We start from the raw sequence: 25,734 nt of genomic DNA on the forward strand, positions 1-25,734 counted from the left end.
GGTGATCCACACCAGAATCAGGCCACAGCAAGCGGCTCCTCACGTTTGTTTGTCACATAGTATAGATATGTATATAGTATTTCATCGATACATGTCTGCTACGATTGGTGTTTTTAGATGGATCCCTCCTTGGAGCTGTACAGGAAGGAGCTTGTTGTGGAGTCAGGCAGAAAGCTGGATAAAGCCAAGATGATTCGCTTCGAGGAGCGGACCGGCTACTATGCCTCCACTGACATGGGCAGGACCGCCAGCCACTTCTACATCAGATACAACACCATGGAGGTAGACTAGTTCTAGATCAGATACACCACCATAGAGGTAGACTAGCTCTACATCAGATACACCACCATAGAGGTAGACTAGCTCTACATCAGATACACCACCATGGAGGTAGACTAGCTCTACATCAGATACACCACCATAGAGGTAGACTAGCTCTACATCAGATACACCACCATAGAGGTAGACTAGCTCTACATCAGATACACCACCATGGAGGTAGACTAGCTCTACATCAGATACACCATAGAGGTAGACTAGTTCTACATCAGACACCATAGAGGTAGACTAGTTCTACATCAGACACCATAGAGGTAGACTAGCTCTACATCAGATACTGTACATGTGTTTATTTCCAAATTCACAATTTAGTATTTCCTGCACATTTCAATCAAAGGACATTTGCTGGATGGCTCAGGAGGCAGATATATGTCATATCTGTTGCTGTCCACTTGCAAACCAAAGATATGTTGTTCTTATAGTGTTCAGTCCATCGACATAATAACTCGTCCTTGTTCCCTCTCCTTTGAAGACGTTCAATGAACTTTTCAACTCTCAGCGGACAGAAGCAGACATCCTCAGCATCGTGTCCAAGGCGGAAGAGTTTGATCAGCTAAAGGTGAGAGGGCATCATGTACGAGCTACAGCAGCAGCTGTTCGGTCAGGCACTGAGATCTCTAACATATCTCCATCAATAAGTTAAGTTGAAGTAATTATGAACCTGCTGTCACCCAGCAAGCAAACTTAAGTCTGCCTTTAACGTCTACCAACAGTATGTCGTTGGAATTTGCTGTAGTTGAAAATGACATTGTAATATGAATAGTGCATCAAGTCATGAATGCGTTGTTGAAGGTCCGTGATGAGGAGATGGAGGAACTGGAACAGTTGCTGTATAACTACTGTGAGCTGCCGGCTGCAGGTGGGGTGGAGAATGGATATGGCAAGATCAACGTTCTCCTTCAGACGTACATCAGCCGTGGAGAAGTGGACAGCTTCTCCCTCATCTCAGATCTGTCCTATGTGGCCCAGGTGAGTGCAGAAGAACTACATGAAATACTATTTTAATTGCTACTACAGTCAATAGAACCGCCATGGTTAAAACCATACAGTTATTACAAAATAACTTAGTGACCTGTGTATTACTTTACCTGCTCACTGACATCACCATACACGTCTGTATGGTCTTTGATGAGGGTGAACCTTTGTCCCAGCAAGTTTCCCATTTTTTTGTGCAAGACAATTTTTTTGCAAGTCATCCTTTTTCCGCAATTGCATCGTGTCATTTCGATTTGTGTGGCTAATATGTTCGAGGTGACTCACTGACTACCTGATTCAGGAGCTTTCCTGTGGAGAGGACGGCTCTATACAATGTGGTGCAGTGGTGGTCCCGTGACAGATTATGCCAAGCACGCACACAGCTGACAACTTCATAGCTCAACTTGTTTTTTGGGCCAGTTTTACGCAGCTTTTCGCTGGCCATGATGAGGGATTTAACCCGATACTCCTGGTAATAAGATAATCCTTAATTAGTGCTGCAGCGGATAATTTCACAGGATTACAGCATCAATGGCTGTAGTGCAAACAAGATACACAGTAAAATGATTATAAATAAGCAGTTATAAAACAAACAAATTGACTGAGAGGAAATATTCTGTCTGTTATTGCACTACATGTCCTCATTGACCCATTCAAACACTGATGGCAGTGGTTGCCATACACCTGCCATTAGGACCCTAATAAACCACTGGCAATTTGGGGTTGGAGTGTCTTGCCAAAGACGCATCGATATGGACCACCTGCTCTACCAGTGAGACTCGCAGTTGGATCAGTGGACCGGTACTTTGTCTTAGGGGCCGTCAGCAATCATTGCACGTGCAGCACTTGGACGGTTCTCCTCATGCCAAGGCTGTAGGATCTTGCCACAACCCTGTCAAAGTTTTTGTACAGTCTGAGGAGGACCCAAGGAGGGGAGAGTGGCCCAGGAACAGGACCTTGAAGCCCTACTGGCAAGTGACCTGGCTAACTCCCATTCTCTTTCTAATAGACATGGGTTGCCTCCCTAGATGGATGGTATGGTTGGTACTGGAAATTCTTTCAACAGGCAGCTCAACCTTTTGTAACGACTGGGCAGGTTATGGATACAACCGGTTCATCGTCGGATCAGTACTGGGCGTGGAAGGCTCCTTCTGGGGCCTCCTCTGCTGCAGGCCTTGGCATGCTCACTGGGCCTGGCCCAGGAGGAGGCCTTGTAACTGGTTACCTTCCACTCAAGCAGCGCACGGTGATCCACTACACCATCGCTCGGTGTCGGTTGCAGCACATTCCCAGAGCTCCGGCTTTCCTGACGCACTGGGCTCGGCTGGCACTGACTGCTTGTAAGGCTGCTTGACCTTTTTGAAAGTGCCGCTTCAGCCACATTTCTCCGGTCGTAGCATAGTGATCAGAATATCAGTATTCTCCACCATGTGTGGCAATTCTGCTAGAAGGCTGGAACAAGCTCGGAGAGACAGGACTGCTACAAGTCAATCTCAGTTCCAACTAAAAGGCCCTTTCATTTAGAAACATGGCCGAAGGTGGAGCAAAGAAATCCTTCCTGGTCCGGGTTATCTCAATCGCTGCGTCTGTTACGTAACACACACACGCACACGTGGTGGTAATGTCCCTGTGTTGGTTTTTGTCTTCCAGTGAAGAGACAGAGGCCTCCATGTAACCTCAATACCACAGTCGGCCAACATTCACACTGTAACATTTAAAGTGAATTGAAATGTTACATGAAGATCAGCACCTACAAATACATTAACTGCAGCCATGAATGAGTCATGACGGAAGGCTGCGTAATTAACAGACAATGCATATAATCAAATCAATGTAATAAACAATGTAAGAGCAGTTTATCAGCCATCAGTGTGCAGCCGGACCTCCTCCGGATCACACATGATCCTTCACCACACCATGACGTTCCCCACAGCTGCTTCTAGGCTTCTGTTCCACTACCTGCAGCTTTAAGGTTCTGTGTGGAACCCATCCCTGTCTGCGATTGCAGCGGTAACACCATGTTGATTGCCTCCACTTCTCACAGAATGCTGCTCGGATCGTCAGGGCTCTGTTTGAGATTGCCCTCAGAAAGCGGTGGCCGGCCATGACCTACCGACTGCTCACCCTCTGTAAGGTGATCGATAAGCGGCTGTGGGGCTTTGCCCACCCTCTCCGCCAGTTCTCCAACCTCAGCCATGTTATACTCAACCGCCTGGAAGAGAAGAAGCTAACTGTGGACAAACTGAAGGAAATGAAGAAGGATGAGATCGGTAAGAAAAACTGATGTTCACAAATAAATGTAAAGTACACAAAGCAGCCAAGCATCAGGTGTACAGAACCGATGTTGCTTTTTAGTGCCTCAGGGACACAATCTCTCTGCCCTGGCAGGGTGTTATTGTGAAGCAGCTGCAAAAAGTATTGACAGTAGTTCAAAAGATCGGTTTCAGTAGTGGATGGAATTATGCTGGATTTAGCTAATAACTTAGCTTTAGGATATTATTTGAAAATTGCGAATTTCCTGTCATGTATATGAACCACATTCGATTCATTCTGACGTAAAGCTCATGGTAATACCTTCATGTTGTTCCCAGGTCACATGCTGCACCATGTCAACATTGGCCTAACAGTCAAACAGTGTGTCCACCAGATCCCCTCCATCACGATGGAGGCCAACGTTCAGCCGATCACACGCACCGTCCTACGGGTGCGCCTCATCGTCACGCCCGACTTCCGCTGGAGCGATCAGGTAAACATGTGGTGAAGAGTACATGTGAGAGCCTCTAACCTGTTCTTCAATGGTTGATGCCTATTCCAGACACACGTTTCAGTCTGCCAGTTTTTGAGTACAACCTAACGATATGTACTGACTCCTGACCCAGTGCGCTGTGTGCCAGATACAGAACAAAGGCCCCGCATCACGCCGAGGTCACAGGAGGTCAACGGGTCTTCACTACAGTCAAGCAGCTACAGTGATTAGATCCAATTGTAGACGCACTGTACAGTGTGACCGATGCATAGTAAACACCACAGTATTAGAAAGAGCCTGTTTCACAGTTCAATAGATCTGACAAGCAGAATCTGTCAGTTTGCCAGTTTTTAATTTGGCAAAATTCTAAAATATTTTGAAATCAAGCAAAATGCATATACATACCCTATATAAATGTCAAGAGGCAAAAGGTACCCAAGAACACAAACATGGGATCTCCAGCATCCTCGCCAGGCCAGAAGGGAAGCTGAGTCCTCAGTTTGTGCTGCAGTCCAAGCGATTAGCAAAACATGCTGCAATCATGGGAGCGTGGCAACGATAGACCGGCAGGCTTAGCCCTGATCCGGCTGCACAGCCCGTACACATGCACCGACACATGAGCCGCCTCCAGCACACATACCACTCTGACGCATTGGAATGAACTCTCTCAGAGCCCCTGCAATGCTGTTTGTTTAAATTCCCCTTGAATTCAATTCTTAACAAGATGGGAACCGGCACGTCATTCACATATCTACACCAATCGGTTTTCCTACACTGGCACATTACCCTCCCCAGGTTAGTTTGTGACACCTCCGTGTAAAAACCATTGCTCTGTAGCGTAATATCCACAAAACAGTGAAACTGGACCCTTTTACAAGATAGGGCTTCAGGATTGGGAAGAAATGCAGCCGCTACCTTTTACATTTAGATCATAAATTACTTCTATTGGCAAGTTTGAATAACTTTTGTTTATATACACAACAAAAGTATAAATAACCATTTCGTTGAGTCCATAATGATCTACAGTCTGTCTGTCACTACTGTGATAATGTCATACATAATATATATTTGTAAATAACATACATAGATGTGCTATGATGTCTCACCTTGATGTAACTCCTGTGGGCTCTCACGTGTGCAGGTCCACGGCTCGGTGGGGGAGCCGTGGTGGCTGTGGGTGGAGGATCCCATCAATGATCACATCTACCACTCTGAGCACTTCCTCCTGCAGAAGAAACAGGTTTGCTTTTCTACTTTCACAGACCTGAGTTGACACGAGGACAATATGTGTGATGTGTGTCCTTGTGTATTTATGAGTGTGTGTGTGTGTCCCTCCAGGTGGTAGCAGGAGAGCCTCAGCACATCGTGTTCACCATCCCCATCTTTGAGCCGCTGCCCTCTCAGTACTACATCAAGGTGGTGTCTGACCGCTGGCTCGGGGCCGAGGCCGTGTGCATCATTAACTTCCAGAACCTCATCTTGCCCGAGAGACACCCCCCCCACACTGGTACACGCACACACGCACGCACACACACAACTTGACTTGAATTTAAAATACAATGCTGGTCGTCTGTGTAACAACAGTTGGGCTCCAGCTGTTGCTGCTGTCCTTTGTTACGAGCCAGACTGAGTACATCGATTACAACTGCATTTTAAATCACAAGCATTAAAGTATTTTCCTTTTCCTCTGCACCCTTGTTCACTCTAAAGATGAGCCTACACACTCTGGGTTTGGTTAACACTTTAATTGCACTGATCTTTTTATAGATAAGAAAAAAAGAAAAAGAAGTGGCTTCAGGGGCTGCAGATTTATCGGCCAATATTACTGTAGCTGATTCCGGATGAATCAGTGTTAGTGGGTGTGCTAGCTTATGGGCTTTATTTTCAGGAATATTGCTCATTTTATCTGCTGTCAGTGTATTTGTAGTTCTAACTGAATCCTCCTCCTCCTTTCTGATTGATTGATTGAGTCCTACTTCTCTATAGAAAGGCACATTCCTGTCATAGCTGTTGTTGATTCCAGCCCCCTTTAAAACTATGTTTCCTTAAATAAATAGTAGCCATGTTACACACTTAAAACAGGTGCACCTTTCATACTGCTGAAATAAAAGTGTTTGATCCTTCTAGTACAATTCTGTACAGTCTCGCCACTTTTGGTTTTACGTACCCTACTTGTTGCCGCCATAATGAGTCTGGATTCGTCTTCTCCCCCTCAGAGCTGCTGGACCTGCAGCCGCTACCGGTGACCGCTTTGGGGAACCGGGAGTTTGAGAGCCTGTACAAGTTCACCCACTTCAACCCCATCCAGACTCAGATCTTCCACACGCTGTATCACAGCGACACCAACGTCCTGCTGGGGGCGCCAACGGGCTCTGGAAAAACCATCGCCGCAGAGATGGCCATGTTCAGGGTCTTCAATATGTATCCCGCTTCTAAGGTTTGACCCCGTGGCTCAGTCCGTCTCTGTGTTGAATCCAAGACTCACCTACGTGTTGCCCTTTTGTTCTGCTCATCCTCGCTACGGAGTCCTGATCACATAAGGAACTGAAACAGCGCTGCAAACAAAACCGGAATCTGATCAATGCCTGAGGATTTCCCATTTAGTCAAGCCAACCACAAACTACATCGTCATTGAGATCCACGGTCGGTAGCTGCTGGAGCACTATTGGTGATCATCTGTTAGGTTGCAAAGATCATTATCATCAGCTGTCCCGTCTTTCAAAAATATGGAGATAATTATGCACGAGCATGAGACTTTAAACTGGCATGTCATCCACTTGGAGTTTGACAAAGTCCCATAAACGTGCTGTGTGATTGCAGTTGGGAACTCCCTTCGTGTATTTAATGTGGCTGGACCAGCAGTGTTGCTGTGCAGTGAAACAGGAAGGAAACCGGCATGTTGTGGGGGGGCTGCAGCACACTGTGAGAAGGATTACAGCAGCTCAGCATCTGCTTGCGTTATTTGCAGGTACAAGCAACCTGCAAATAACTACTTGTGTCTGAGATGAATTTCCTTCTTCCTTGTGCACCAGGTTTCAGATGAAGCAACCTATGTTTGGTTCTATGAGTATTATTCATAAAATGTTTAAATGTCATACGTAGAGGCAGCCCAACCCTTTGAGTTATTTCCCCACCAGCTGAAGGGATGCTTAGCGATGCTCCCACACGGCAGGATGCACCTCTCTGTTTACACGTGTCGCTGTGTGCTCAGGTGGTGTACATCGCCCCTCTGAAAGCCCTGGTCAGAGAGAGGATTGAGGACTGGAAGATCCGGATTGAGGGGCAGCTGGGGAAGAAGTGAGTGGCAGCAGCAGGATACTTTATTGAGTTGGCATGACCTGCTTTCATATGTAGTATTTACAAATTCAAGACAGGCCTTATGCGTCTTTGTGTCCGATGCTATGCAGAGTGTAATGTAAACGTCAGAACAATGACTTGTTTGTGTTTAGAGTGGTGGAGCTGACGGGTGACGTGACTCCAGACATGAGAGCCATAGCGCAGGCCGACCTCATCGTCACCACACCGGAGAAGTGGGACGGGGTGAGCCGAAGCTGGCAGAACAGGAGCTACGTCCAGAAAGTAGCCATCCTCATCATCGATGAGATCCACCTGCTGGGTGAGAGGGCGCATGGGTGGCTTACTTTTGACTTGTTTATTTTGTATTATTACCTGCAAACGTATCTTTTCTTTTGGACCCAGGCAACATCTGTGCAGCTCTATGCAAATATTCACAAGCTCATGAGTAGTAGTATCAACACACAGACACACAGACAGGGCAACCCCTGTTGATAAAAATCCAGCAGATACAAGATGTTATCACGTGACTGTCAGAGCCAAACGTTCCATATCACAGAGCCCGTACCAGCTGAAGGCACTGAAACGTACCATGCTGCTTCCAGGTGAGGACAGAGGTCCTGTGCTGGAGGTCATCGTGTCACGGACCAACTTCATCTCCTCGCACACATCGAAGACCGTCCGGGTAGTCGGTCTGTCCACCGCTCTGGCCAACGCCCGGGACCTGGCTGACTGGCTGGGAATCAGACAGGTCAGATATCCGCTCTGCACCAGTGCGCTCCTCGTTACTCCTCAGAAGATGGCTTCGTAAAACCTATCCAGTGGATTCCTGCTCAAGGGTCCCTTTCTGTTTGACACGGTGATGACTTAGTGCTGTCATTACAAAATACTATTAGTGTATAGTCGTATAAAATAATACATGATTTAGTGACATGTGCATCATCACAGACACATAAGAGAGGCTGTCTGCCCGTCTCTGCACAACGCGCTCTCTACACAACGCGCTCTCTACACAACGCGCTCTCTACACAACGCGCTCTGCACAACGCGCTCTGCACAACGCGCTCTCTACACAACGCGCTCTCTACACAACGCGCTCTGCACAACGCGCTCTGCACAACGCGCTCTGCACAACGCGCTCTCTACACAACGCGCTCTCTACACAACGCGCTCTACACAACGCGCTCTACACAACGCGCTCTGCACAACGCGCTCTCTACACAACGCGCTCTCTACACAACGCGCTCTCTACACAACGCGCTCTCTACACAACGCGCTCTACACAACGCGCTCTCTACACAACGCGCTCTCTACACAACGCGCTCTCTACACAACGCGCTCTGCACAACGCGCTCTCTACACAACGCGCTCTGCACAACGCGCTCTCTACACAACGCGCTCTGCACAACGCGCTCTGCACAACGCGCTCTCTACACAACGCGCTCTGCACAACGCGCTCTCTACACAACGCGCTCTGCACAACGCGCTCTCTACACAACGCGCTCTCTACACAACGCGCTCTGCACAACGCGCTCTGCACAACGCGCTCTCTACACAACGCGCTCTCTACACAACGCGCTCTGCACAACGCGCTCTGCACAACGCGCTCTGCACAACGCACTCTCTACACAACGCACTCTGCACAACGCGCTCTCTACACAACGCGCTCTCTACACAACGCGCTCTCTACACAACGCGCTCTGCACAACGCGCTCTCTACACAACGCGCTCTCTACACAACGCGCTCTCTACACAACGCGCTCTGCACAACGCGCTCTCTACACAACGCGCTCTCTACACAACGCGCTCTACACAACGCGCTCTACACAACGCGCTCTGCACAACGCGCTCTCTACACAACGCGCTCTCTACACAACGCGCTCTCTACACAACGCGCTCTACACAACGCGCTCTCTACACAACGCGCTCTACACAACGCGCTCTCTACACAACGCGCTCTGCACAACGCGCTCTCTACACAACGCGCTCTGCACAACGCGCTCTCTACACAACGCGCTCTGCACAACGCGCTCTGCACAACGCGCTCTCTACACAACGCGCTCTGCACAACGCGCTCTCTACACAACGCGCTCTGCACAACGCGCTCTCTACACAACGCGCTCTCTACACAACGCGCTCTGCACAACGCGCTCTGCACAACGCGCTCTCTACACAACGCGCTCTCTACACAACGCGCTCTGCACAACGCGCTCTGCACAACGCGCTCTGCACAACGCGCTCTGCACAACGCGCTCTGCACAACGCGCTCTGCACAACGCGCTCTGCACAACGCACTCTCTACACAACGCACTCTGCACAACGCGCTCTCTACACAACGCGCTCTCTACACAACGCGCTCTCTACACAACGCGCTCTGCACAACGCGCTCTGCACAACGCACTCTCTACACAACGCACTCTGCACAACGCGCTCTCTACACAACGCGCTCTCTACACAACGCGCTCTGCACAACGCGCTCTGCACAACGCACTCTCTACACAACGCACTCTGCACAACGCGCTCTCTACACAACGCGCTCTCTACACAACGCGCTCTCTACACAACGCGCTCTGCACAACGCGCTCTCTACACAACGCGCTCTCTACACAACGCGCTCTCTACACAACGCGCTCTCTACACAACGCGCTACATGAGCATATCGCCTTGTCGCACATTAAACACTGCACCAAAGGTCAGACACCTTAGAGTCCAGCGGGGACAGACAGTCTGCTTCACGGCCAGATGGGGCTCCATGTTGCCAGCTGCCCACATTACTCCCCCTCCCCTCTCTGTGTAACAGGTGGGCTTGTTTAACTTCCGTCCGTCTGTTCGCCCTGTACCGCTGGAAGTTCACATCCATGGTTTCCCGGGACAACACTACTGCCCCCGCATGGCCAGCATGAACAAGCCTACCTTCCAAGGTACTGCACATGCTTAACGCACACGTGTACACGTGTTGGTAGGAGGTACACTTACTGAGAGCTGTGATAAAGTAATAACGATACAATATACATATAAAACCATGATGTTAAACCTCACATTATGAATTTGAGGGTATGCCACCAGCCACAAATTATTCAGTGTTTTAGTTTTTACAGGGAGAACAATATATACTAAAACACAAATAACACTAGCCTCATCCTTTTATTGTGTGGCGCTGCACCCGTCTAAAAAGCATTTAAACATCATTGCAATTCATTTCAAAATGCGAGGAGGAGCAATAACAAATATACAAAAACCTTTGCAGCGATCCGTAGTCACTCGCCGGCCAAGCCGGTGCTGATCTTTGTCTCATCACGACGGCAAACCCGACTCACCGCTCTGGACCTCATCGCCTTCCTGGCCACGGAGGACAACCCCAAACAGTGGCTGCACCAGGACGAGAGAGAGGTACGCTCGCAGGATGGAGAGCAGAGCAGCACGTCTGAAACGTGACAAACTGGCTGCTCTGCCTGTTCATACACATCTAACATCTAGGATTCTGGGGGTCCTCCAGCTCCTCTCTGTGTGCTCCGCTGCCGTTTGAGTGGCATCTGACGATGGCGGCTCAGCACTGGGACACACGTTGTCTCCGGGTCTCTACAGCCTGAGATCGCGGCAGACAGAAGGGAGCGTTTTCCTCTGCTGGTCTCAAATGTAAATGGACGTTTAATCCATCACGTGTGTGCCCTAGATAGAGGCGATCATCGCCACGGTGCGCGACTCCAACTTGAAGCTAACGCTGGCCTTTGGGATCGGCATGCATCACGCGGGTCTGCATGAGAGGGACAGGAAGACGGTGGAGGAGCTGTTTGTCAACTGTAAGATCCAGGTAGGACGTCGCTACCTAACGCAGCCTAAAGCCCCGGCCTGCTCTCACACCTGAAACCAGTGGGATTTCTTCCTAAATGTCTAAATATATATAAAATATTCAACTGTTGTTGGATTCCTCCATTCACATGAATCAAACTTTCTTTGGGTTTAAGTTGTCCAGTAAATCCTCTTGTCTCAGGTTCTGATTGCCACCAGCACTCTGGCTTGGGGGGTGAACTTCCCTGCTCACCTGGTGGTCGTTAAGGGAACTGAATACTTTGATGGCAAATCCAGGCGCTACGTGGACTACCCCATTACAGGTACACACAGCCCACAGCCTCCCTTGGTTCCCTAGGCTCCCTACCCCAGCAGAACGCGAGCTTGCTATATTACGTACCTGTGCTGTGACAGCGCGGATGACATCATTGAAAGCTTCTGATGCAACATTGCTCACTTACACGACTGTCTTAAATGGGTGAATCTTTATGCGGTGTGTCAAACTTCTTTGAAGCCTCTTCTCAGACCTCGTTTTGATTCCTCAGCTTCAAATGAGTAGACAGAAACCTTTAGCTGCATTGTCTGTCTGAAGGAATAAAAAGCAAACGATTTCTCTGCAGAGGGAAATATTGTTTAGGCAAATAAGCATTATTTCTGAATGATTGTTCTATTACTGACGCTCTATGTAGTTGAAATGATTTTCCTCGTGGCCTCGTAGAGTTTCTTTAGTTTGAACTTGATAGCTGGTTTGTGAGCCCCCTGCAGCACCTTGTTGGTACTCAGTCAAAGCCTGTTTATTTGGGAAGAAAAGTGTTTTTGTGAAGCCGGGGGATTCATCCTTTAAATTTCTTATTTTATTGATATCACGTCAAAAGACAAAATGTTTCCCAAATGGCATTGATGTTTGTGCTGTTTATGCAGATGTCCTGCAGATGATGGGGCGAGCAGGCCGGCCTCAGTTTGATGACCAGGGCAAAGCCGTTATCCTCGTCCATGACATCAAGAAGGACTTCTACAAGAAGTTCCTCTATGAGCCTTTTCCTGTTGAGTCCAGGTGAGAGCCTCACGCCTGCTGTCGCTGTACACAGAAAGGATCTGGATAAGATGTATTCACTGTCACTCACAAGTCTACCCGCTGTAAGAAAAAGGGCTGGACGTAAAGCGCCAGGAGAACCTTTGTACCATTACAGCAGCAGACGTTTTGTGCTGGAAGTGTTGACAGCAGGAGGTCCAGTTCTATACCTCTGCTAGAGGAGCAAACGGCAGCAGTTTTTTGTCCCATGTCCCTTGAAGGCATCCACCCCTGATGGCTACTGACAGCATGACACCCCGAGGCAGCTTGTTTGTAATGGTTGCAGCATAGCGAGCATGTGATGTGTGTGGTATCTCCAGCCTCCTCAGTGTGCTGTCAGACCATCTGAATGCTGAGATTGCTGCAGGAACCATCTCATCCAAACAGGATGCCATGGACTACATCACCTGGACGTACTTCTTCAGGCGGCTGGTGATGAACCCGAGGTTAGGCAAAGCACACCACATTTGATCACCAACGGCAGAACGTCAAGTTTAGATAGATAGAGAGATACTTTATTGATCCCTCAAGAGGGAAATTTTGGTATCACAGCAGCATGTACAGGGAAGAAAATAGAATAAAAAGATACACATTATATACAATATAATAAGATAGAAATATTAAATTAAATAAACTGAAACAAAAGAATAACCTTCCAAAAGAGACAATAATAATAATTTGTAAAAGGAGAAGAGGAAGAGCAGCAACATAAACAAAGGTATAAACGCACACATTCTCGGCCCACTCGCACAACACCTCACGTATTACACAGATTAATAATTGCTATTGTAGTTGGAGCTATTCCAATGCACTTTTTGTGTTTGTGTATTACACATACAGCCCTCAATGTGGTTGTATAAGGGTGGGATAGCTTGTTGGATCAATACCCATCCAAGCTGGCAATTAACTACATCAATATATATGGTTAAAGTTTTATATCTCAGGCTGGATCCCAATCAGTGTTACACTCACTTTAACACAACGAATGTTCGTTAGGACCCTTAGGATATAGCTGATGAGGACACATTCGTTTTACATGTAGAGAGTTTACCCGATTAATTCAATGGATACACCAGCTGGTGAGCAGCGTATACAGATTATTGATCAATCTGCTACATATGCAACAACCTCCCGTCACGAAACCCTCACATCGGCAGAGGGAAATGAAATGCGTAAACTTGACTGTTGTATTCAATTACTGCACTTAGACACCCAGCTCTTCTATTTAATCAAAACAGAATTTCTTTCCATTGTGACAAACATATTTTGCCATGATTATGTTTCCTAATCAACAGTTGTATACTGGTCCCATTACATTCAGATTCATCAACTGATATTCAACGTCATGAATTTAGCCTCTGAATGTGCAGCGTCTGTAACACTGTTATATCCACGCAGCTGTGCTTTATATGTGAATAGGTAATCTATCACCACCGCTTTCATGCTTTGATTCCCACATCACACACACACACACACACACACAGGCGCAGGTTCCCATGGGCATCGTAAACCTCTGCAGGCTGACTCCCTGCGCCATCAGGAGCTTAATGGTTATAATGCTAATGGCCATGACTTAATCAGACAGGCCCTGTCACCAGTAAAGATCTGTGAAATGTGTTCAGCAATAAACACATTCAGCGCTTCCAACCGCGTGCTGTTAACATGTGGAGTAATGGGATTCTATTATATAATACTTAACATTAAACAGCCATTAAATTTGACTAGTATCCGTCAAACTGCTGCTTTCAGCCCACAAGTGAGGCTGTGATTTCTTCTCAATGCTCCCAGCCGCTTAATAGATGATTCTGTATAATGATCATGAAGATATCATTTGTTTTAATGTAATATGATTTCTGCCAAAGGTTTTCATGCATTATTCAGAACACTGAACAATGACCGTAATACAATATCCCCCCTCACCTGTTAAGTGACCAATCGGTATTCATTCTAGCTATTACTGTTTTTAAACAACTTAAAAGCTCCACTTGGGTAGTTTTTTCTATACCGTCACAGTTCATCTTCGTATGGTTATTGATCCCCGGCTCTCATCGTAACAACCCATTTTCATTTTCTTTTCCGAAGGAATTTGCACCAATTTTGCAACAATCTAATTAAGTATACCAACAATTACACATGAACTGCTATCCCAGATTGTACTTATACCGCATACATTGCTTCATTTGAATGTACCCATTCTTCCACACAATCACAAAACAAAGGAGAAAAGGATATTAGGACCAGAATAGTAGAATATTTGCTTCAATGGAAAATAAACATGGCCAATTTGTTGTTGATTTCAGAGGAGCATTGAGCGTCAACGTCATGAGACAGTTGACAGCATTCGTTTTGGCTGCTGCACTGACATCTTTCCCTTGCTAGGATGCTATGAGGGTTCATGCTTTGTGCAAAAAGGTGCATGACCAGAGGACACGCCGTCGCTGCATTTACTGCTCCTCATGTAATCCAATCACCTATGGAAAGGAACAAAGACACAAGTGGTTGAAATGAGTTTCCTTCCAAGCATCCGAACGGAGCTCTTTGTACAACCGTAACCGTAAATCATATTTACAGTCATCTATAGAACAACTTTATACGCAGTTTGACTTTTGCTTTGAACATTGTTTGCAATATTTTGTAATGTATTAAATCATTACATTTCATGACATGAGATTTGAAACAATGGGTTTATAGGCTCATAAAAACCTTATTCATGATGCGTAGCTCATTTTTGTAAAAAGACTTGAGTTTCTAAGTGTTTTATAAGTTGACCTCCATACAATATGATATGTACGGAAGTATGAGCAATACATGAAATGTAAGGCCTTAGAATTTAGTAAAGCTCTAGATTTATACAGTATTGCTGTTGAAACATTGCTATTAATATAATCAATGTTGTCCCCATGTTACTTTATGATCGATCACTGCCTCAAGGAATTTTGTCTCAAATACTCATTCAATTTTATCTTCACCGATTTTTAATTCAATATCCCCATTTAATTGTTTTTGATTTCCAAAGACCATGAATTCGGTTTATGTTAAGAGATGATCTATTAACATCAAACCAAGAGCTCATCATTTCTAGCTCCCCTTCAACAGTTTTGCAACTTATGATTTAGAAAGGCGACTCTTCATCAGCTGACCTGGAGGACAACCACACTCACAGAGCCTAAATGTTGTGGGAAACGGGACATATTTAGATTACAATACGTCATTACCCATTCAGTGTTTTTTAACCTTGCAAATATACCTTTAGGATATTTGTCATCTGTTTCACCCAGTTCCCTTTAAATCGTGCCTCCTTTGCCTCGCACCCACCACGGGGAACATGCTGTTAAGGGCTGAGTGTGATGACTGTCCTGCTGAGCCTCATGTGGTACCTCAGCATGGAAGCTATTTGGCCCAGACACTTGTCTCATTGCAGGTAATACATTCAGGCTGTAGCTTTTCTTCACACTACAACAGTGTGTACAAGATTACAACTAGCACCAGTGTATAGAGGCACAAGGGTCGAGCTATTTTACTGCCACGTTTTACCATTTGTGCTTCATTAATGAGGTTTCATCATTGAGATCTCTTATCTCATCTATGAGCCTGTGTTCTATCGTATCAAGAGGTTGATAGACTGTAGAAACCCACGTGTCACCGATGTGTGACTCTGCCTTAAAACAGTGGACCAGGATCCTCAGTAGCTCACCTTTAAACACGCTCGGTGTCATTCAAGCAGTGCAATTCAAACTGCACTCTGGGAACCCTTACTCAGCACATCTGGACATCCAGCAGTATTTTACATTACAGGTCATTTAGCAGACGCTTTTACCCAAAGCGACTTACATTACATTTTTAACCCGTGGCTTTTACATTTTTTCCCGGGGAGCAATAAGGGGTTGGGTGTCTTGCTCAGGGACACTTCGACATGGGACGTGGGGCAGCCGGGGCTCGGACCGCCAACCTTGCGGTTCCCGGTGCTCCCTCTCTACTCCTGCGCCACCCCGACCCATATTTCTCTCTGCTTAGCTTCTCCTTCCAAAGGGCAGTGGGGAAAACACGACAGGAGAAACGCAGACTATCAAACAGGCTTCCTTCTATGTTTTAACACCAGGTCATTGCTGTGTTTCTTGCATCCGTCCTGTGTTTAGTTATTACAGCCTGGAAGACGTCAGCCACGAGTCCATCAACAAGTACCTGTCCAACCTGGTGGAGAAAGGCCTGCGGGAGCTGGAGTGCTCTTACTGCATAGAGATAAAGGAGGTGAGGGCGTGCAGTGCTCGCAAAGTGACACAAATCAGTTTCACGTGGGAGGAGGTCCAATGCTTTCATTACTTCTCCAGGACGATCGGACCATCGAGCCGCTGACCTACGGTCGCATCGCCTCCTATTACTACTTGAGGCATCAGACCATCGGCACGTTTAAAGAGCGGCTGAAGGCGGAGCTGCCCGTCCACGAGCTGCTCTCCGTTCTGACGGTGAGCATGTCATCACGCGGCAATGTACACGTTTACCCTCCCCCGCTGCGATTAGCTCAGATGGACTTTGAATGACTTTTTACGTGGTTGAAGCTGTCGAAATGAGGATCCCTCCTCATCTCACACCACAATACGGTGGCAGTGGCTGGGGGTTGACCCTTGAGAGTCTCCTACGTGGCTATGGTGTCTATCATCTCTATTGAATATCAAATGTAAGACATGTACAAACGGAAAGATCTCATACTGGCCAAACCCCTCCGGACCAGCTTCTCCCGTCTGCTGTGAAGCTCACAGCAGATGTGCACGTGGTAATGAGATGTAAGTCCTCAGAGCAGGAGGACGGACCCCAATGCTCCGCTGTACGAGCCCGCCTTGATTTATATAAATACATTGAACAACAAAAAACAATATAAAGGCAAAAGTAAGACTATTATAATATATAATTATCATTGCATTTCAGTATCAGCCATACGTTTGTAACACGTTTCTATGTGCTGCAGTAAACTGCTGACCATCTGTGACAGAAGACACCTCATTAGAGCGCTGCATCAGGAAATGATGATGATGCTCACACATCTTTCACTTGTTTCAAATTAGCACGTCTGTCTGGTCTTCATTAACTCTCCTCGTTGTGGAGCTGCAGTGCGATTCGTTTACCGATTGAGCGGCAGGTCAGCCACAGCCTGGCTTCTTATTGGCGGGGTGAACAGGAGACGTGGCGCATTCACAGCTGTCAGTCTGGGTTTTTAGCGTATGTCCCTCTTTCTTAATGGGTTTATAAATCTACTTATTAATGTCTGTCAAATTCATCACTTTGCATCAGGCAAATGTTGAGTCCTCAAATCACATTTTCTACGAGAAACAAGTCAATGAAATCAAAAACCAAATGATTCTTTGGTTTAAGTGCATTCTTCCTTTGTCTTGTTTCAAGAGACCACGACTTCTGAATTGAGTTTAGAATTTAACGTTTGATGCGCACTTATAAATATTATAAATAATAGCTAAATATTTGGATAATGGTTTGAATAAAATTAGGCCATGGAACAACCGGTAAGGTGGTGTTGTTAGGAATCTAAGACCATTCTAACTCCTGCAGTCATATTAAAGAAATATAATGAATAATAATCTGTCACTGGTTTAAATATAAAAACATGTTGCTAACAAATATATGAAAGGAAACATGTATATAATATCTTTTCAAGGGAGGTAATCAGTCACCTCTGTAGCTACTGTAGCTTTTACAAACATGAGCTGAACCGGAGGACGGTCGTCAACAGGTTGGAGCTGCAGCTCCACCCGACTGATGCAACTGGCTTTCCTCTGGACATTCATTCAAGTTGATGGCAATAGAATTACACATCAGTAAATTCATAGTCTGACCAATAATTCTATAAAAGATCAGTTCATCTTTTACAGGTCAGTCGTGCAGCTGTTTGGATCCACCGACAACGTGTGCGTGTGTGCGTCCGTGTTGCTTTGTACACAATGTCCCAGCAGCTGAGGATCGATCCTCCCGGGGGGTTACTTTGAAAAATAGTACCAGAAGCAAGCCTAGCTTTAGCACAGGGCTTTTATAGTTATTGCACAGCAATGGAGCTCTGTGGCACATGGACATTTATTAGGCTTTGACACACACACAACATTTGTAAATAGATATATTTATTGTTGGTTTGCACAGGAAGAATATAATGTTTCCTGGAATTCAAACACCACGTTGATATCTCACCCTAAGAACACAAGGCTGATTGATCCATTTATTGGTCCATTACTGGTCCATTTATTTATGTGGCTAAAGAGACAATTTTACGCCAGTCAAACTAGAGATGCTGAGATGTTTTATTTGTATTTTAGAACTGTACTGGCTTTTATTCTTGTACTCCAGTCTGTGAGCTCAGTGGTTGGACCTGATCTCACCAATGATGTGAACACATGGCGGGAGGCTACTCATCCCTCTGCTCTGAACACATGTAGAGGAGGCCGGACCGAAGCAGGCCGTGCTCCCCGCCAGGCTGCGATACCATAGGCCAGCCCTGTCCACTCCTCTGTCAGCTACAAAGCACCGGTTCCCCCTAATTGCTGCAGTGTGGCCACTAATGAGCAACACCCACGCCTCTTTGCACCACCACCCCATCCACCCCCTCCACACACACACACACACACACACACACACACACAAACTTTTTTTCCTATGCGAACACTCAATGCCACTCAAGCCTGTCTTTGTCTTTTAAAGATAGACATACTACTGTTTTTATATCAGGTCAACCTGACTCATCGAGTCCTGTCTCTGTGACATGGAGATAATTCATTGGTCACTCGCAGCTCGATGACCTAACCGAAGAGAGGAACAGTAATCATCAGTAAAAATAATCCAAAAAGTGCAGAAAGGGCTGCCAACCCCGTAATCCACAGCACGCCTTAGACTCTGTTTCTCCTGATGTCCTTGCAGGATGCAGAGGAGTATGCGGAGCTGCCCGTCAGACACAATGAGGACCAGCTGAACAGCCAGCTAGCTCAGCAGCTCCCCCTGCAGGTCAACCCCCATTCCTACGACAGTGCCCACACCAAGACCCACCTGCTGCTGCAAGCCCACTTTAGCCACGCCCCACTGCCGTGCAGCGACTACAACACCGATACCAAGACGGTGCTGGACAACACCATCCGAATCTGTCAGGTAGGACTCACTGGCCACCTGCAACAAGTCGTTAACGTGAAACTATATTCATGTAGCTGACACTTCCCAAGATGTGCGCTCAACTATGTGGAGAGAACATAGAAATGAAAAGAAATCATGCAAGTATAGGTCAGATATGCTGAACAGCTTTCATAGGGAGTTTTTTTGTGTGACAAGGTGCACTCTGAACAAATGAGTTCTTAGTCTCTTGTAGAAGATGTGTAGTGTTTCTGCTGTCCTCATTTCAATGGAGAGTTCAACGATTGAGAACTAGGACAGCAAGACTTGGTAGTGGCAATGGAAGGTTGTTGGAGGCAAGCAGCAGAGGAGTGATGTAGAGTTGGAAAACCTGGATATTTGAAGACTATTAGATTCTGGATGAGCTGCAGAGGTCAGACGGCACATTGGCTTTGACTAAACATTAGGAGAGAAAATAAGGCGACCCAGGACGGAGCCCTGAGGGACACCAGTAATGATTCTCCAAGGTTCAGACTCTTTCTAACTGACCATGTACGTGTGGAGCAGAGCCAGAGAGTCCCGACTTGTATTTAATGCAAGTAAGTAGATCACACATGTTACTCCAATTGATCAGAAACATATATAGTGATTTTGATTACAATTATTGATACAATTCTAGTAATGTTTGTTATATTGATGAAGTCTCCTGGTGTTCAGAGATTCATTTCCATGTAGCCATCAAAACAGTTGTGTGTGCTGGAGATGGCATGAAGAGGTTGTTCTCTAAAGTGGATGCTTTGTCCTCCTTAGGCAATGCTGGATGTAGCAGCCAACGAAGGCTGGCTCGTCACGGCCATCAACATCTGTAACCTGGTCCAGATGATCATCCAGGGCCGCTGGCTGCACGACTCCTCTCTCCTCACGGTGCCACATGTCGAGCAACAACACCTCTACCTGTTCAGGTGCTCAACATCCCCAGGGTGTCCTACATTCTGCTTGCTAAACTCTCAGAGGAAGAGACGCTGTGCTGGGAAACAAAGCAGGGGGTCGGATTTGTCCTGATGTCTCTCTTCCCTCTCTGACTCCATAGGAAATGGTTTAACGGGAAGGGGAGGAGCCACGCGGGAGGCTTCAAGTTACCCATTGAAGGACTTCCTGAACTAATTGCTGCCTGCAACGGGAAGGAAAGTGTTTTCGCTGCTATCCTTGGTCAAGAGTTTCATTCCACTCAGATTGCCCAGGTAAGAGTCCAAATATGATCACACCAAGAACGTAATTAAGCAGCATACTTTAGAATGCTTGTTTATTACACAAATAACATCCAAGGAAAAACCGCCACATTGCGAGGACCTGATTTAAATGTCTCTTTTATTGCAGTGATCCTTACAATGGATCCAATTCCACATTTAGTGTGTGTGGATGGCACACTCCCTTTCTGTCGCTCACACACACACACACACACACGCACCATTATCAGTGATGATCTGAGCTGCTTCACCACTGTGGTCCCAGATAGTTCCAGGATCCCCAATTACAGCTCCATCGACGGGGTTTACAGCTCCAATTGAAGTGCTAATTGCAGCAGTAATGAGAGTGTCCGGGCACGGCGGCAGGTCCTCTCCCTTCATCCAATCACTGTTCCCGTTTCCCTCCTTCCCCAGATATGACTCCCCCACTAACCCGGCCCCCCCACAGTGTGGCGGCCTCTCTAATTAAATAATTAGATGTGCAGCAGCGTCTCTGGCCAGGGAGAGTAATCCTCACATAAATAGCTTTTGCTGGGTGAGCCAGAGGGGCTTTTTTCTTCCCGGGCCTCAATACACACATTCACACAGCCACACTTCTCCCGTCTCCTTCTCTGAACTCTTATCTCTTAAATGTGATGTGTCTTTCTGCTGTTAAATTCTCCATAACAACACTTACGAAGACTGGAAGACCAGGGACGCTGTGTTTTATTCATGTCATGAGTGAACATTTGACAGAATAGCTTAGTTATTAATGGGCAACCCTATAATAATACAAAGAAATAATGTGCCAAAAGTCAAGATGGAACAAACATAGGTAAAAGAGGTCATGATGACGATGGGCCGCACAGCTTTCGTCAGCTGCACGTGGACACGAGAAGAGTCATTTTTTCAGCGGTAGAGGATTCAGGTTCTGGTGACGTTACCGGTTTGTGAAGAACGTGAGATCTGCTGTCCTTCATCGGCGGTAGAGACGGCCTTTGGGTTGTTGAACTATAGCAGCTGCTTCCAAATGAAAGCATTTATTGTCCACTTCTTAAAGTTAACGGTGCATAATAAAGGGACTGTGTATTCACCCCATATTCATCTCTGAGCCCCGTCATGTTCCGTCCTTAGAGGGCTGCTGGAGTCGATCCCAGCAGGCATCTGGTATACGTATGTTTCCGCATACAAGCAATACGTCATAAAATATCAAATTTATTAAGAAAGCTATGATGAAGAAGAGATTGTTCTTGTAGTTGTCAGTCCTGGTCCAGCATCAAAGCACTGCGATAAGCTAGACTGTGGAGGAGCGCTGCATGGGGTCCGATGTGATGGCGTCCTCGCTCCCTCTCCTCAGGCCTGGTCCTTCCTCAGTCACCTCCCAGTGCTGGAGGTGGACCTGAGAGTGAAGGGCTGGTGGGAGCAGAGCCAGGAGCAGACGGAGCGCCCGCTGCCAGCGGCAGGAGCCGACCCCAAGGACGGGAGCAGCTGGCTGGACGTCCACGCTGACCAGGAGTACGTCCTGCAGGTGTCCCTGAGGCGCATCAACACGGGCCAGCAGAGGGTCAGTAGCAGGGTGACACGGAATGAGAATGGTGGAGCAGATTCCTAGTTTTAAATGTGGTGCCTCCAATATGTATCACAGTACATTTACAACAGTTTCACTCTGGAAATAACAAAAGAGTAACGTCAGTATTGTGTAGCATGAATACCAGGAGCCGCTACGTAGCCTCAGATTGTTGTCATAAGTGTGTGACGTCGGGTAGAACCCTGCAGGGAGTCTTTCCCTAATTCACGTCTACATTGTGTGAATGATGTAAATACTCCGATACGAGGAGGCGACAACATCAACATATCAACACTCACACACGGCTCCACCGCAGCGGGAGGTGGAGGGTGCGTGTTATTTCCGGGGCCGCCTTAGAGGACAGACCGCACATTGAAGTAGTGAATACATCACATGTGGCCAGAGCTGTCAACGACACACAGATACCGACGTCACCCTTTGATTCACTAAGGTACAATTAGGAGGATGTACTTAGGGTCTCTGGTCAGTTTCATGTAGGATGCAGTGATCTCTCACTAGTCCCTGCACATAATCACGTGGTGTGTTGTTATCACGTGTAGCACCGCTCCATAACGTGTGAACACTCGGCCTGTTTCTCCAGAGGAAGCAGGACAGTAAGGCCCAGGCGTCCAGGTTCCCCAAGGCGAAGGACGAAGGCTGGTTCCTGATCGTGGGCGAGGTGGACCGCAGGGAGCTGCTGGCTGTCAAACGGGTGGGATACGTGCGCCAGCGCACAGCCGTGTCCGTGGCCTTCTACACCCCCGAGAGGACTGGAAAGTAAGCAGCTGTACCCGGAGGAAGGGTTAAGGGGACGCACCACAGGAACAGGAAACACAACACGTGCTCCTTCCCACTAGTAGAAGAAAGCATCCAAAAGACACTTTTAATTCTTTGTCTAAATGTGGAGTTCACCAAAGGTTACCTTTAGAAAATGACAATTTGCATATTTCCATGTTGCATAATACAGAACTTGTAATAAAAAGGATAACTGCCTTAATGTCGGTAATGAACCGGAGAAGTGGTGACCTATATTAGTTCGTTACCATCTTTAACATCCCTCAGACTACCAAACCTCCCATATTATATTCTGAAGGCTCGCACAGTGGGGAAGTTCCACCATGTGCACTTTGGGGGGCAGGTGCCCAAAACAAAAGGGCACTCATCGCCAAAATGATTCAGATATAAAAACATTAATACTAAAATGAATAAATAAAAAAAACCAGTAGGATATATTCCCTGTCCTTCTGCTTTTGGAGTCTTTTCTTCGCATTATGCTGCAAATTTTAGTAAATAAGATGAATCAATTCCACGAACACCGCCCTTACCTTTTTCTTTTTGTCTGATGCTGCAGCCGTTTGGCGCTCCGCACTGCACGACCACTAAGCGGAGGGGTGGGGGTAAAAAGAGGGGGAGGGGCTTGTGAGCGCCGCGCAGCCAAATTGGGGTCAAATTCTCACAATAATTCTAATAAATGCCGGTCAGATATCAAAAGACATTTGGAGGGAATTGATGACAGAGTAATTTCTACTTCATGGTGAATGAAGAAAGAAGTGTGCTCCAGCAGAAGGGGCACTTTTCTCATCCAGGGCAAAGGGGCAGGTGCTTGAGCCCCGCCAGGGGTCTTTGTGTGCACGTGCCTGAGTAGTTCATACAGCTTTCATAACCTTATCCATGCAGCATTCTATTACTCAAAACATTGGCATCTGCTTTAATTGGCTCTAATTTACTTTAATAAAACTGCAGACCGCTCCGGCTGATCCACGTGCTTTGTGCTTCCAGGTGCATCTACACTCTGTACCTGATGAGTGACAGCTACCTGGGGCTGGACCAGCAGTATGACATCCCCCTGAACGTGACAGCAGCCAGCATCACGGCTCAGGTCAACACCGAGGTGTCTGACTCCAAACGTCTGTGATGACCGATGAGGTCTTCTTCTGCGAAGGCTCCCTCTCTCTGAAATAAAGCTTTCACATTCATGACAATCACTCTGTGTTTGGTTTCAAATGGTGTCAAACCCTGAGAGGACGAACACTAGAAGGGGGGGGGGGGGTGTCCCCGGCTGCTGGTGACGGCGTGGGACACAGCGGGCTGTGGAACACTACATGCTGGAGTTGATGTCACCATGTCGTGGAACTACGTTTGGGTTAAATGGGCTCCGGACGCTTTGGTGCGTTAGAGTCCCTTTGAAAGTTCACTGAGACGTTGATCCAGAAAGGCCAACCTGCAGCCTGTTTGCTCGCCAGCAGCGAGAGCGTTGCCTCAGCGTGCAAACGGGGCAAAGCTGAGCGCTTCCTTCACCCAGCTGTGTGAAACATGCTTCTGTGCTACAGCTTCACTCAGCATCACTAAACGGCCACATCTGTGCTGCCAAATAAATCTCCCTAGAAAGCCTCAGAAGTGTCCCCAGCTGAAGACCAGAAATGAGACCAGACCTGAGTGTGTTTAATATGTTCATCTGAGTTTACAGGTCAAAGGTCACTGTTCCCTCACAAAATGTGTTTGTGGCTGTAAACCTGTAAAAATAATGGATTCCCTAATTATGACAATGTCTACTAGGATGAAATAATAACGTGTTGACTTTACCCTGACATCATACTGTAGGTATGTGTATGTGAACCCGTATGAGGATGAACGCGCACAGACACACACACAGCAGCTTAACAAAGTCAGATCAATGTCAGAACTTTACCAGGGGCTCCCTTAGAGCCCGGTGAATGCCTCACGTCCTGCAGTTTATCGATGACGCGTGTATGAGACGCTGTTGTCTGTCTTCCAAACAGTAAGTTTCACACGCCAGAGCCCCTTGCGTCTGCGTGTCCCTTGTGTGTCTTTTCACACTTCCTTGCGTGCGTCGACCCATTTTTCTAGACTAAAAAGCGTCAAAAGCGGCGCAGGCCTCACGCAAGGCTGTGATTGTTCTGCTTAAATGAAGCCTTTTTGAACCATTAATTGAAACGAGTCCATCGACACGACTGCGCGAAAAGCCGCAGTTGCAGAAACATGCCAGCGCCTTAATGGGTGGGGTCAGCAGGGTGGGGTCAGCAGGGTGGGGTCAGCAGGGTGGGGTCGATGGACGCGTTGATGCACAGCAGCTCTTTACCATCATCAATCACCTTTTTACATCTAGTTTTGGTCTCCACCAACACCTGATACAAATATCCTTTTTAGTTTTTGAATAACTTTTTTAAATGTACACATTTTAATATGTGAACACACATCCGTCCTAATTTACCTTTTTTACGTGTGCAATGACTTACGGGCCTCATGGCAACTGTCTCTGCTACTCCAGGTCCGGGGATCTGAACTTGACTCCCTCTCGAACCGCTGGGGCCGATGTTCTCCAACTCAGCGCCCTTATGAACGCCGTTCGGCCTCTTAGGACCGACTGTTTAACGGCTGTTCTCCTGCCAAACACTTTTCCACTTCAGCCTCCAAAGTTGTAGTTTTGAATATTTGCTGCTACCGCTAAGATCTGCTGCTCGTCTCGGAGAAGCCCTCGCGGCTCCTGTTTTCGGCAGCGGCCAGTTATGGGCCCCATCCATGGCCAGGGCCTGCGGATTCGGCGGTTGTTACTCGGTCCTCCGGGGATCGCGGCTTCCATGGCCACTGTCCAGCTGTCTATCAACCGCCG

The 25,734-nt window shown here is 47.0% G+C and overlaps 1 protein-coding gene across 3 annotated transcripts in view; it reads left to right on the forward strand.

Moving 5' to 3' along the window:
* The window catches only part of ascc3 (activating signal cointegrator 1 complex subunit 3), a 98,718-nt gene extending 74,630 nt beyond the window's left edge, over positions 1–24,088 (forward strand). For all 3 annotated transcript variants that reach the window (XM_078094110.1, XM_040165080.2, XM_078094111.1), the window contains 25 exons: positions 118–282; positions 812–898; positions 1,132–1,308; positions 3,359–3,584; positions 3,906–4,060; positions 5,202–5,300; positions 5,399–5,567; positions 6,277–6,497; positions 7,272–7,357; positions 7,510–7,676; positions 7,960–8,105; positions 10,155–10,275; positions 10,602–10,744; positions 11,028–11,165; positions 11,346–11,466; positions 12,065–12,197; positions 12,536–12,661; positions 16,352–16,463; positions 16,544–16,678; positions 19,128–19,352; positions 20,121–20,272; positions 20,401–20,551; positions 21,894–22,100; positions 22,705–22,880; positions 23,883–24,088. In XM_078094110.1, the coding sequence (XP_077950236.1) occupies positions 118–282; positions 812–898; positions 1,132–1,308; positions 3,359–3,584; positions 3,906–4,060; positions 5,202–5,300; positions 5,399–5,567; positions 6,277–6,497; positions 7,272–7,357; positions 7,510–7,676; positions 7,960–8,105; positions 10,155–10,275; positions 10,602–10,744; positions 11,028–11,165; positions 11,346–11,466; positions 12,065–12,197; positions 12,536–12,661; positions 16,352–16,463; positions 16,544–16,678; positions 19,128–19,352; positions 20,121–20,272; positions 20,401–20,551; positions 21,894–22,100; positions 22,705–22,880; positions 23,883–24,018 (3,774 nt within the window). In that variant the 3' untranslated portion in view covers positions 24,019–24,088. The remainder of the gene's footprint in view (positions 1–117; positions 283–811; positions 899–1,131; positions 1,309–3,358; positions 3,585–3,905; positions 4,061–5,201; positions 5,301–5,398; positions 5,568–6,276; positions 6,498–7,271; positions 7,358–7,509; positions 7,677–7,959; positions 8,106–10,154; positions 10,276–10,601; positions 10,745–11,027; positions 11,166–11,345; positions 11,467–12,064; positions 12,198–12,535; positions 12,662–16,351; positions 16,464–16,543; positions 16,679–19,127; positions 19,353–20,120; positions 20,273–20,400; positions 20,552–21,893; positions 22,101–22,704; positions 22,881–23,882) is intronic.
* The last annotated feature ends 1,646 nt before the right edge of the window (positions 24,089–25,734 follow it).

Source organism: Gasterosteus aculeatus, chromosome 20 (assembly GCF_964276395.1).
Source record: "Gasterosteus aculeatus chromosome 20, fGasAcu3.hap1.1, whole genome shotgun sequence".
Classification (NCBI taxonomy): Eukaryota; Metazoa; Chordata; class Actinopteri; order Perciformes; family Gasterosteidae; genus Gasterosteus; species Gasterosteus aculeatus.